Source organism: Carlito syrichta, unplaced genomic scaffold, assembly GCF_000164805.1.
Source record: "Carlito syrichta isolate Samal-C Ts95f unplaced genomic scaffold, Tarsius_syrichta-2.0.1 Scaffold277815, whole genome shotgun sequence".
In the NCBI taxonomy this organism is placed as follows: Eukaryota; Metazoa; Chordata; class Mammalia; order Primates; family Tarsiidae; genus Carlito; species Carlito syrichta.
In genome coordinates, this window is record NW_007221911.1 from 412,393 (window position 1) to 425,207 (window position 12,815).

The window sequence follows — 12,815 nt, forward strand, 5'->3', positions numbered from 1 at the left end:
AGTGTTATAAATCACCTACATAACTCCTATATAAGTGTTAGAACTTATAATGAATTCATAGTGAACTTACTATAAACTTGTACTTTTAAAAAACCTTGTGTCTAAACACTAAACTGCATAATTCTAAATCAAATAAGGAGTGAATATACTTATATCATTTATTACTTAAGCAATATCTAGTAACTTATAACCAAGTGAAAGAAAGCATTCTTGATGTGCTTCAGAGTTTAACCCTTGCATATGTTAGAAAATGCCAAGCGGCATAGTGGGAAAATGGAAAAATGAACCATGACATTCCCAGGTTAGCTGTGAGTACTTTGCATAAACATGCCATTTTCTTCTTCCACAACTGCACAGAATTTCTCCAGCCATACCAACAGCAAAGACAGAAGACAGAAGGGCCTCAGCTGCCCAGGCTCGCTTTGTGGCCGGGGGTCCTCAGCGCACCTGGACTTTGTCAATCAGGCAGGCCTCCAAAGCTGGCTCCCAACACTCCTCCTCCTGTTTGTTTTTTCCCACTTTTGAGCACACTATATTTTACTTATGTGTCATGTCAACTGTCATTGAACAGACACGGAAACTAAGACCCAGAGAGGTTAAGTAGTTTGTCCAGGGCCATACAGCTAGTGTAGAGGAACCCAACTACCTGTGATGCTCTGGTGCCTTTCTTACCCATCACCTTGCACTTGAGGGCCTCAGTCCCAACCCTGCTCATGTATCCCACTGCCTAGGAGATCTTGGTTCCTTTCTTTTTTTTTTTTTTTTGAGTCGCCCAGACTGGAGTGCATTCTGTTGCCCAGACTGGAGTGCAGTGGCTGCTCCCGGCCACCGCAGGCTCTACCTGCTGGGCTCTGGCGATCCTTCCAGCTCAGCCTTCCGAGTAGCCGGAATTACAGGCATGTGCTACCACGCCCTACTGATTTTTTGATTTATTGTAGAGATGAGGTCTTGCTGCCCAGGTGGGTCTCGAACCCGCGGGCTCAGGCAATCCACTCACCTCAGCCTCCCAAAGGCACGGGATTACAGGCTGAGCCACTGAGCCCGGCTTGGTTCCTTTCTAATAACTGAGCTTCCATTTTGTGATGAGGTCATCTTACCTATTCCTGAACATCATGCACACTAAAGAGAGAAAAGACAGGACTCTGTCCTGAATAATTCGAGACTTCTGTGACAGTGAAGCTAGAAAAAATTATAACTAAAAATACTATAATATTTTCCAGTCTGTGAGTTAAAGAATTCTTGAGCTGCTGTGGAGGCTAATGAAATAAAAACTCTCAATTCTCTCCATGAAGCCAGGAGGTACCAGGTGCACAGACCTTTCTAAATACAGCATCTCAGAAGCATGTGCAGGAGTTAGATGATCATGGTTTTAGGATATTTGTTGGGGAAGCTGGTCTCCTTCCACGTGCCACAGATAATGCACCAGCCTTCTCTAGTTGGATATGACTATTGGGTTATAAGAATGGAAAATTTGCCAGTAAAAACCTTCCCAGACTTTGCTGAGAAACAGCGAAGACTGTCACAGCAGGGCCTGGACATGGGCAGTCATTTCCCATCACGTAAGAACAGATCAGCATCAGAGCAGGGCAGGAGAGGAAACCCAGGCCTCCCCACATGGGCTGTGGTCTAATCGCTGACATTTTCCCTCCCATGAGCATTCTTCTCTTAGCAAATACTAACTCTGTCCATTGAATGCAGCACGGCCTTTAGCATGGTCCTGTGGCTTTTAAAATCTCAGTTTTAGAAATGGCAGACCCCCTGCCCACCTACTAGGACTCGCTCTTTTTTACTTGGCACCTGTGGTCCAACCAAGGCACTGCCGTCTACCAGAGAGTCACCCTAGTCATCCCTAGAGTTATTTGCTACCATCCCCAAGACTCCGCCTCCTGTACCTGAAATTGGTCAAACACCACCAATTCCTGACTATTGGTATAAAATAACAATGGCAGATAGAATTTTAAATCTTGACTGTAGCCCACACTGGATATATGATCTTGGGCAGGTAGCCTGGCTTCTTTCTGAATGTCCTCATTTGTAAAACAGAGACATTCTCATCCATCTTGCCATGGTGATGCAAGGACTGGAATTTACATATGTGAAGTTCTTGGCACTTGTAGGTCAAATAAGTGGGGGCACCATAGAACTTTATTTTCTAAGTCACCGACCTCTTTATCTCTTGATCCCATTTTACAACCTGAGAATTTTACCAATTGAAAATCAAAATGGCTGAATAGACACTATTTTTAACATGGCTAACTGTGCCGGTTACAAGTTTAGTTGCTACAGGACTGGCATAACCTTGTTATGGAGAAATATTAAATTGCTCCCAAAGGCATGAGTTCCATTCATCCAGCTAACATGTTTAATCTACAATATTGTCTGGCCCTGCCCCAGCCACTCAGGACACTGAGGAAGTAAGATCTGGCTCCTGTCCTCATAGGCGACGGGCAAGACAAAAAGTAAGGGAATTATTGTAATGTCTGGGCAGGACAGGGGTAGAAATTTTATCCATTCTGACCCAGGAAACTCCCCTGGTCATTCTTGACACAAGATGTTCTGTCATGACTGGCAACTCTGAATTCACTTGAATTGCAACAAGGAATCAGGCTATTATATGCTTTTAAGCTGACAGAGGGTCAAGCGGGTCCAGCTGGGCTAAGAAACCTGTGAACTTGGCTTCTCCACCCCCAGAATTAAAGTGCATCCAGACAAAGCATTGCTTTCTAAATCTTGGTTTCCCAGCTGTTTAGGAAGAAAATGTAAATACATCTCCTTTCTGACTGCTATAAACAGAAAACATTTGATGATGCAGTATTTGGAGCTCCATGAGAACAAATGCCAACCCATGCAAAATTCGAGCTGTCCTGCCACATCACCAAGTTCAGTCTTAGCCATATGTGTCTTTGAGGCACAAGTACCAGAGACATAAGTTAAATGGAAGGACCTCTCACTTAGAACTGAGAATGCACTAGACTCAGTGTTCCGTGTCTCTTAGCCACAGTGCTGCTCCAGGCACCTCGTGTGACTCACAAGCACTGTCCTACAGTGGCTGTCCTCATCCCTGAGTGAGCCCCTCTTCCTGCTGCCCAGACTGCACCTTCGCCCTTGTGGGACTGCTTGGTGTTCAAGCTCATGCAACCTTGAAGTGCAGGGTCCTTAATGCCTCCTGGGAGGAAACGTGGGCCAATCGTGGAAGGGAGCTGGAGATAAGTCTTCTTTCTACTCCTTAGTGGGCCAGTGAAGATCCAGCAGCTTCATAACCACCCCCCTTCCCAATGTAGCAGCCAGCTTGTTGGGAAGGTGTGGCCAGCTCCTTCATGGGTTCCCTATGTTTATTCTCTCCCCTTTCTTGCTTCTTTCCCTTTATCCGTGTTCCTGCTTCCCTGGGATTGCACCTGCCAAGAAAGTGTTAATATATGAGCTTCTGGTCAGACGTGATATCTCACGCTTGTAATCCCAGAACTTTGGGAGGCTGAGGTGGGAGAATTACTTCAGCCCAAGAGTTCAAGACCAGATTAGGCCATATAGCGAGACCTCATCTCTACAAAACATAAAAAAATTCACCAGACTTCTTAGTGGTGTGTGCCTGTAGTCCCGGTTACTCGGAAGACTGAAATGGGAGGATTGCTTGAGCCTGAGAGTTTGAGGCTGTGGTGAGCCATGATTATGCCACTGTACTCCAGTCTGGGTGACAGAGTGAGACCTTGACTATACACACACACACACACACACACACACACACACACACACACACACACTCGAGTTTTTGCCTCAAGCTATGTATTTTTAGGAAACCTTGGTAAAGACAAAGAGCATTGGAACTGAAATTGACCTTAGAGGTATTCTAGTTAAAGATTTTCATTGAAGAGGAGAAAACTGAAGCCTGGTGGGGCAGATGTAAAGTGAATTACTCAGATCACTTTCTCCTGGGGGCTGGGGGGGATGGTGTGGTGTTCTTTAAGTAACATCACGTACACATACATCCATACATATGCATGTGTGTACCTATGTATACACACACGTATATATGCATATACACACGTATGTATGTATACATAGGGTATTTGTGTGTGTGTATGTGTGTGTGTGTGTGTGTGTGTGTGTGTGTGTGTGTGTGTGTATAAAATCTTATTTCTTTTTCTTCCTGCCTCAGAAATAGCAGACAAGATCTACAATCTCTTCAACGGCTATACCAGTGGGAAGGAACAACAGACTGCCTACAATACTCTTCTGGATCTGGGCTCCCCTACCTTGCATCGAGTCCTCTACCACTATAACCAACATTATGAGAGTTTTGGAGAATTCACCTGGCGGTGTGAGGATGAATTAGGCCCTAGGTAATTAGTAATAGTAAACAGCATTGTTCCTTTTAAAGATGCTTTGAGGGCAGGCATGGTGGCTCACACCTATAATTCTAGCACGTTGGGAGGCAGAGACACGAGGATCACTTGAGGCCAGGAGTTAGAGACTAGACTGGGTAACACAGAGAGATCTCATCTCTACAAAAAAATTAATTAGTCAGAGATAGTAGCAATAGCTTGTAGTCCCAGCTACTCAGGAGACTGAGGCAGGAGTTTGAGGTTAACAGTGAGCTTTGATCATGCCACTGAACTCCAGCCTGGATGATAGAGTAAGACCCGGTCTCTATTTGGAAAATGAAAAATGGAAAAATAAAGACTCTGAGATTTCATACTTCTTGCACCATAATACCACATCCATGGAGTTGCAGACTTCCAGGGTGAGCTTAGGCGCTCAGTTGTCAAGTCCCCTGCTTTAAGACTGCTCAGCTCCTGCAGATGAGTTTTAGATAAGCTCTGTTTAAATAGTCACGACATGAATGCATTTCCTTAATTCTGACAAAAATGTCGCACTTGACCTGTTTTACCTCCTCTTTGTTATGCTGACACAGCATTACAAATGCTGAAACTGCAGGAGTCAAAAGCTTAATCTTGTGAAAGAAAACTAGGAATTGTGTGAAAGAGGTTATCATATGCAATTAATTCATATTGATTGCATATGAACTTTGCATATGTTATGTGCATTAGAAAGACGTATTTTGAGTTAAACTCCACATTATCTTGAAAGGTAACAAGAATGTAGCCAGAGACCCACCTTGACATCTGTCTTGGCCAAAATCAGGGTGTTTGCCAACTTTCCCTGGCCCCAAAGCCACAGTTACCCACTATTCAATACCCACTGCTTTTAGACTGCACAGGCAGGATAAAGTTCTTGAAAGGTGAAGAACAGAAAAATGTGTAGAGATATCACCTTTATTTACTCCCTCCATCGTGACTGCATATTGCTGCTTTAAGAAAACGGATTTCCCTAGAAATACTGAAATTTTCAAATGGATGTGATAAAGAGAATTTTTACATGCGTCTTTGGTACCTATGTGTCCCCAAATTATTTAGGAACTTGTGAAGAAAAAAATTAAAATAGGGCAAGGACTGTGAGAATAGGGAAAAGAAAGAAAAAGAAAAGTAAAAGAAAATTACAGAGAAAGAAAAGTAAGAAAGGGAAGGAAGAAAAGCAGGAAGATAGAAAAAGAAAGGGGGGGGGGAGGGAGCGAGGAAGAAGGAAATACAGAAAAATCAGCATTAAAGGATTCCTGTGCTCTACCAGGGCAGAATGAAAGTATCACCCAAAAGTTATCCCATCCATCTGACCTCTGACCAAACTGGAGGAGGACTCAGTCTTAGTTGGCCTGTTGTGACTTGGAATTGTACACTTTCCTAGAAAACCACCTTTCCGGAAGCTTTTCTTCTATTTTCTTACTCTTGAAGGAAAGAGAAAAATTAGGGTTATCTTCTGAACAAAAATGATTTCATGTGTAAGATCTGGCAGATCTTCCCACATCCCATAAATTACTTCCTGATGTTTATAAAGAGTGATGGTTCCTGGGGAAACAGATGCCGCTGCCATGGACCACAGAGAAACATGTAAGGGACTTTTAATTTGTTTTGTCTCTGTTTTGGTAAGAGTAAACACTGGGCTGGTAAGTAGACACATGAAAGAAATGTCCTCTTTACCCCTACCCAATCTTTACTCCTGACCTTGTTATTACTCACCCCTAACACCATCCCCCAGCTCTCTCCCCCCTCCCTGTTCCCCTCTGCTCCCCCCTCCACTCCCTCCTGTCCTTTCTGCTCCTCCCTCTCCTCTTTTTCTCCCTTCCCTTCTTTCTTCCGACATTTATTGGGTGTATGTGTACATTCTTTGTCAGGGAACATAAATGTCACAATTTGAATAGCACTCACATTGAGTATATCATTTTGATTTCTCAGGGCATTTGGAGTGCTTTTAAGATTTCTCTCTTGTGACTCAAGAGTCAGAAGGAAAAATTGGTTAATGAAGAAAGTGAGCGGTGGGTGGGGGGGAGAAATGTGGCTCCCATTGCAAAGCAAGGCCTCAGGCAGCTGTGCACTCCCCTCTCAGGGGCTCCTCCATGGGTAGCACTGGGCTTTCGTGGCTATAGATTAGAAAACATTGACATGGTGTCATTTCATTAGCCTGTGGAAAATAAAACTCTGCTTTCTAGTGTCATGGATCTCAGAGAGAACCACAGGAAAGGAAAAGTCCTTCACCTTGAAATACATCAGCCTCCTTTGGGGTTGGTTGAGAGAATGATTACAAATGGGTCTGTGGCACACACTTCCTGTGAGTAAGGAGAGAGGCCCCCCTCGGTTCAGCTGAATCCACTTCCATTAAAACTCTGGGAGGCCTCCTGACTGAGTTGAGGCTTGAAAATGCTTTGAGAATGACATTGGTTGCACTGTTACTAAGAAGGCCGTTTGTCCCAAGATGGCCAATGGCAGTCCCAAATTAATCTTTATTTTAAGTTAATTTGGGATGCTGAGGCAGGCAAGATGCTTGAGGCCAGGAGTTCGAGACCAGCCTGGGCAATATAGCCAGATCTTATCTCTACAAAACAAACAAAAAACAAACAAACAAATTAGCCAGGCATGGTGGTACACCCCTGTAATCCCAGCTACTGAGATAGGAGGATTGCCTGAACCCAGGAGGTTGACACTGCTATGAGCCATGAGAGTGCCTTTGCACTCTTACCTGGGTGACAGATTGAGACCCTGACTCAAAAATTTTAAAAAGAAAAAAAAAAAAATGAGCCCTGAAAGCAGAACAGAGACTCTATGGTCTAATTATATCCATTCTTTTAGAAGGGTGGCTGGGATATATTCCTTTATCCATTTCCTGAAGATGATGCCATTATGCCTTTCACTCTTCCTTCCCTCCTCCTTCCTTCACCTCCCAAGAATTTGTCAGCAACGAATGGCATACAGTAGGGGAGATGAAAGGAAGAGGACCACTCTAGTTGATGACGTCTTTTGGCAAACTTGCTTGGCCAAACTGCAGGGGCTGAGAGGGACAGTCCAGAGACCCCTCCTAAGATGATTGAGTCAGCCGGCAGAGTGTTTGTTTGATTTCCTCTGATCTGCCATTGACATTGGAGAAAATATGACTGTCCCTCCCCTGACTTCACTGCACTTCTAGCTCTTGACTTTGCTGCTGAAGCCTCAACCTTTCCCAAACACCATTTCCACCCTTCACCCTTCTCCCCAGGGCCCTCTAGGAATGCAGAGAGGCCATCCTTTGATGCTGCTCCTTGCCAGGGCAGAGGAAGAGGAATGAATGGAATGTGGCTATTGTTCTTTGAAAACATTTTCTAAATTGGGGTACATAAACTTCCAGTTTCTGGAAGGAATCCTTGATTAAACTAGGAAAGAGAGGGTTTTTCACAGTTGAAGTTAAACCAGCAGTCCATCCATACTGTGAGGAGTGGTGTTCACCGAGCTCTCCAGTTCAGTGTTTTGCAGCCTCACTTAAACTTGTTCAAATAAGAGAATCTCCCTTCATGGGACTCTGGTCACCTAGATCTTTGAAGAACAAGAAGAATACAGCTGAGTGAGGGATCTGGCTTTTTCACCCATCCTGTGTTTTTACTCAAGTCCTGGGAGATCTGAGAAATGACTCTTAGGAGATCTTTATCTGTGATGCCAGAGGGGGCACCAGGAAGAAAAGGCTGTATCCATGAGGGGGCGGTGCCAACCCATTCTCCAGGCTGCTTGGTAGAGGCTCTCACACTCTGTATTCCTGGCTAGGAGGATCACTCCTTTCTCGTGGGTATGAACTTGGTGACCTGGCTTTCCTCTCTCCTACCTCTCTCAGGGATTTGCCATAGCTCAGGTGACCTCTCAGCACCTCTGTTCCCCACTCCTTCAATTGGGGCTTAATTGCAATGACCATGACCTCCTGACTTTGTGGGGAGGTGGAGGCAGGGAGCAGGAGCTCACCTGGATTAAGGTGGGTGATATGTGCAACCAAGAGTCCACATTTTCCCAAACAGTGGTCCTGTGTCACTGTGAACCGGGGGCATTATTGTCTTTGCCCTTATCGCACTGTAACTACTTCAACACAGGCATAATCAACACTTTTGTTATCCCTTTCAGTTCAATATATTTCTTCTACCAGTTCAGAAGTAGCCTTGAAGAGGGAAATATTCAGTTGAGCACTTTATTTGTCATCTAGTGATGACAAATTACTGGCTTTAAAAAAAATCAATTTGATTTGTCTTTCAAGACTGCCAACACTTTGATTTTAAAAAGGTATGCATCCTGCCGGGCTCGGTGGCTCAGCCTGTAATCCCGCGCCTTTGGGAGGCTGAGGTGAGTGGATTGCCTGAGCCCGCGGGTTCGAGACCCGCCTGGGCAGCGAGACCTCATCTCTACAATAAATCAAAAAATCAGCCGGGCGTGGTAGTGCTTGCCTGTAGTTCTGGCTACTTGGAAGGCTGAGGCGGAAGGATCCCGGTGGCCGGGAGCGGCCACCGCACTCCAGTCTGGGCTACAGAGTGAGATTCCAACTCAAAAAAAAAAGGTATACATTCCCACTAAAATAGTATTTTCTCTTTTTTGTTTATCCTTGCTGTTTTCATCTATTTCTTTTTGGTGCCTGCCCATACTACACATTCGTCCTATTCATTCATTCATTCATTCTCTCAATAGATACGAATGAAAGATTTGCTGTTCCAAGTGCCAAAGGTAGAACAGAGAGCAGAACGCCAAGCTCTGCCCTTCTGAAGCATAGAGGCTTGCAAACAGTGGCCGTGTGCCCTTCCTTGCCTTTTGTACTTTCTCACATAAGTGTCCTCCGTGCTTGGTCCACAGGAAAGCAGGTCTCATCCTGTCTCAACTTGGAGACCTCAGCAGCTGGTGCAACGGACTCCTTCAGGAACCCAAGATCAGCCTGCGGCGTGGCTCCCTCAAGTACCTGGGCTGCCGCTACAGCGAGATCAAGCCCTACGGACTTGACTGGGCAGAGCTTAGCAGGGATCTCCGGAAGACATGTGAGGAGCAGACTCTGAGCATTCCCTACAACGACTACGGAGACAGCAAGGACATCTAGCACCACAAGGCCAGGAGCTACTGCCAAGAGAAAGCCAGAAAGGGGAGGCAGACCGCTGGGTCGGTGTGTGGCTTTTTAATATTTTTTAATGGAACATTAAAACCTCTGCAGCAACATTTAAACAGGGAGAAGGAGAACCTTGCTCCCTGCAGAACTTCCTCAGTGTGACGTTCTCCATCTGCATGATCATAACCCGGCCAGCCAGTGGCTTCATGCAATGCCATATTTCTTCACAGGATTACTTTAGAGTTTGTTTTGCTATTCATTTGTTTTATTCACTTCCCACCCCACAAGGAGTCCACCAAAATGCTCAAGAGCTCCATCATGCTTCCTGTGAAAGGTCTATCCGGTTGAGGCACACTGTGCTCCCTGAGTTCCTAAATCCTTGGGGATAGAGATGAGGCTGGAAGGTTGTTTGAGCAACCTAGGGCCTCACCCTCAGGCATTCCTTGGTAGGTATCTCTGGGAGCCTAAGCCCTACTCACAGGGAAAGGCAATTAGAAAACTGGGGGAGGTGGCCCCTGTCTGTGCCCCCTGGTTTTTCTCCACACCTCATAGGTGAACCCAGTTTCTGTTATAGGCTCCAAAGGGCCACCTGGGTTTTTAGGTCTTCCCCCATTGTAAGCCAGGATGGGATTAAATCTCCCTCTGGTGGATCTCTCCCCTCTCCTCTGCTCAACATGGTCTTTGAGAGCAACAAGATGGACCTTGTCAAAATGCACCTTTGAGAAGTCTACCTGGGAGACTAATTATCAGTTCCCATTCTAGAGAAGAAATGGAATTTATTGTTTTCCTTTTAAATTTCTGTTTCTACTTTGGATACGTTTCTGCAGACCACCCATATGTATCCATGTGCCTGGATTCACTTTAGCCCGCACCTCTTACCCTGGACAGGATAGATGTCTAATCTGTTCCAGGAGAAATGGTCACCCCATGTCAGTGTTACAGATAACTAAAGCTATTATTGATCATAAAAAAGTTTCTGTCCACCTCCGCTTCCTTGCTAAATTTGCGTGTGTTGCTAGTTTTGCAAACTCTTTCTCTGATGACCTTCAGCAGAAGGGTGCCACCATTGTCACTGCCTCTCCAGTTGCTGGGAGTAGCTGCAGTTCTCTATAGGTGAGCACAGTGGGCACAGTCATGGACTGTGGGTTGTTTCCATTCCCTGCCGGAGTATTGGCATGGGCACCAATGGTGGCCTGCCTAGCGGGAAGCCCAGTCTTTCAGAAAGAGCACGGCAGGGCCATGTTGACCAGCGATGGCCTTAGCTGTCCCTAACTGTACCACTGAACACACACTTTCAGTCACCATGCCTTCAACTGGAGTTCCTCATTTAGAAATGCATGAGAAAGATCAGGAAGGAGGAGCAGGACCTAGAAGGCCACTGAGCTATACTGATTGCTTTCTAAATAGCAATAATGACATAGCATTTATTGAGTTCTTGATGTATGCTGGGCCCTGCTCTCAGCACTTTACATATCACTGAATTCTTACAACAACCCCCTGAGGAAAGTGCTGTTCTTATCTCCATTTTAGTGTTGAGGAAACCAAAGCAAAGAGATCGCATGCCCAAATCCCTCACCTACTGTGTGCCTAAGCTACAATATAATTCAGGCTGCTGGACTGCAGAGCACAGGATCTCAGAAGCCCTGGGATCCATGGTTCTGCTGTCAGGGTTGTCTGTGGCACACTGCTATCAGCACTCAGCTCCACAGGGGATCTGCCCAGAGAGCTCGACCTTTCCCAAGCACCCGTGGCATAGATGTGCCCACTGGGCAGTGGAAGGAGGAGGGGCCTTTGGAGCTAGCTACTTGAGACTCCCAGCTCTGCAGCAACACCCCTATGACTGGGAAGGAAACTTGTGACAAGGTTAAAAGCACAGGGTGGTCTTGCTGCCCTCTTTGCTTCTTTCTGGAGAAAGATGGAAAGATAGATTTCATATCCTCTAATGCACCTGCCTCTGAGATCCCCTCATTTTCAGAGCAAAGGCTAGCAGAAGACCCGGCTGTCCCACCCATAGTCCGTGCAGGGGGCCTTGGTTAAAGTGCCTTCCGGGGGCAAGGTTTCTGCCATTGCCAGAGAAGAAGGTGCCTCAGCTGATTAGGCAGGGCCTGTCACATCTTCCTGCTGCTCCTTTTTGCCAACTTTTTATTCAAGTCTCTGCAGAAGATGGTGTCTTGAGTTCGAGTGGAAGGAGAGTGGGGCAGCAGATGCCTGCCTGCCCCAGAGGTGGGTGAGGTCTGAGCTGAGCACGAGAGAGAGTGAGGGGTGACATCAAGGTCACTCCTCCGCTCCCCCCCTTCTGTTTTTATTTTTGGCACACGATCTTCCTCTCTTCAACTCTCTTCCTCTCATTTTTTCCATTTATTCCAAGTCCCTACCCCTCCTTTTTATCCCCTTTATCTTTGTCTTTTTGTTTTCCTTCCTGTGACCCTCCTTCTTTGCCCCCTTTTCTCCCATGACTCTCATCCTCTCTCAGTTTCTTCTGTGTTCTCACTGCATGTGTGTATGCACACGTGCACACACATTCACTCACACACACTATACACACAACTGCTACGACTGGCAACATTTACTTTCAAGTTTAAAGGCAAGTACAAAGGGGTAGGGGATAATCTTAGGATCGCTATACAATTAACTGGAGGATTTTTTCCACCGAGAAGATACTGTCAACTATAATCTGTTGACATTTCCTAAAGCCTGCCTGGAGGAGCCGTTCTGGGACTGGGCCAGTATTCAATCTTAAGTTTCTGAACTGCCAAACAGGTCTTAAGGGAGGTCTCCCAGCTCCCAGCTCCCGTGTCCCTGAAATCTCTGAGGCCTCCTCTTGAATGTATGTGAACCACTATAGTGGCAATAGACCTTTAACGGAGTGTGCAACGGTTTTCCATGGAGTTTGGTCCATTCATTATTTTTATTTGTTAACTACACTTCTCAATATTAAAATGTTCTATTAAAAAACTGAGTGTGGGGGAGAAAAACTTTACTATGGTAGAAGGAAGAAATAATATAATGTGACCATCTTCAGGTATAACAGTGTTGTTTAAAAGAAAATTATTGTATGATTATAAAAACATGAAATAATCAACTAAATAATAAACAAATCTGTTAGTAAGTGTTGGGTGTGTGGATGTTATCTTGGATCTTTCAATAATCTGAGTGATCTGGTTAGCCCCACCAGGGAATTGTTAAGGTTTTAAATATTACAAATCTCAAATATATAGGCAGTGGAGCCACCACTCTAGCTAGAAAAAAAGTCAAGTGATAAACTCATTGTTATGTAGTAGTGAGTCCCGTCTTCTCTCAACCACCTTCTCCAAATAATTAGCTAATGAAATGTATTAATTGGGTATCTGCTGTATCCTTGACACTATGAATGATGCAGAGGATACAAG

General features: G+C 45.2%; 1 protein-coding gene across 2 annotated transcripts in view; it reads left to right on the forward strand.

Moving 5' to 3' along the window:
- ASTN1 (astrotactin 1) overlaps positions 1 to 12,535 on the forward strand; it is a 318,270-nt gene extending 305,735 nt beyond the window's left edge. The window contains exons 22-23 of one of the 2 annotated variants that reach the window (XM_008052472.2): positions 4,154 to 4,337; positions 9,183 to 12,535. In XM_008052472.2, the coding sequence (XP_008050663.1) occupies positions 4,154 to 4,337; positions 9,183 to 9,420 (422 nt within the window). In that variant the 3' untranslated portion in view covers positions 9,421 to 12,535. The remainder of the gene's footprint in view (positions 1 to 4,153; positions 4,338 to 9,182) is intronic. The other variant, XM_008052473.2, reaches the window with a different exon arrangement.
- The last annotated feature ends 280 nt before the right edge of the window (positions 12,536 to 12,815 follow it).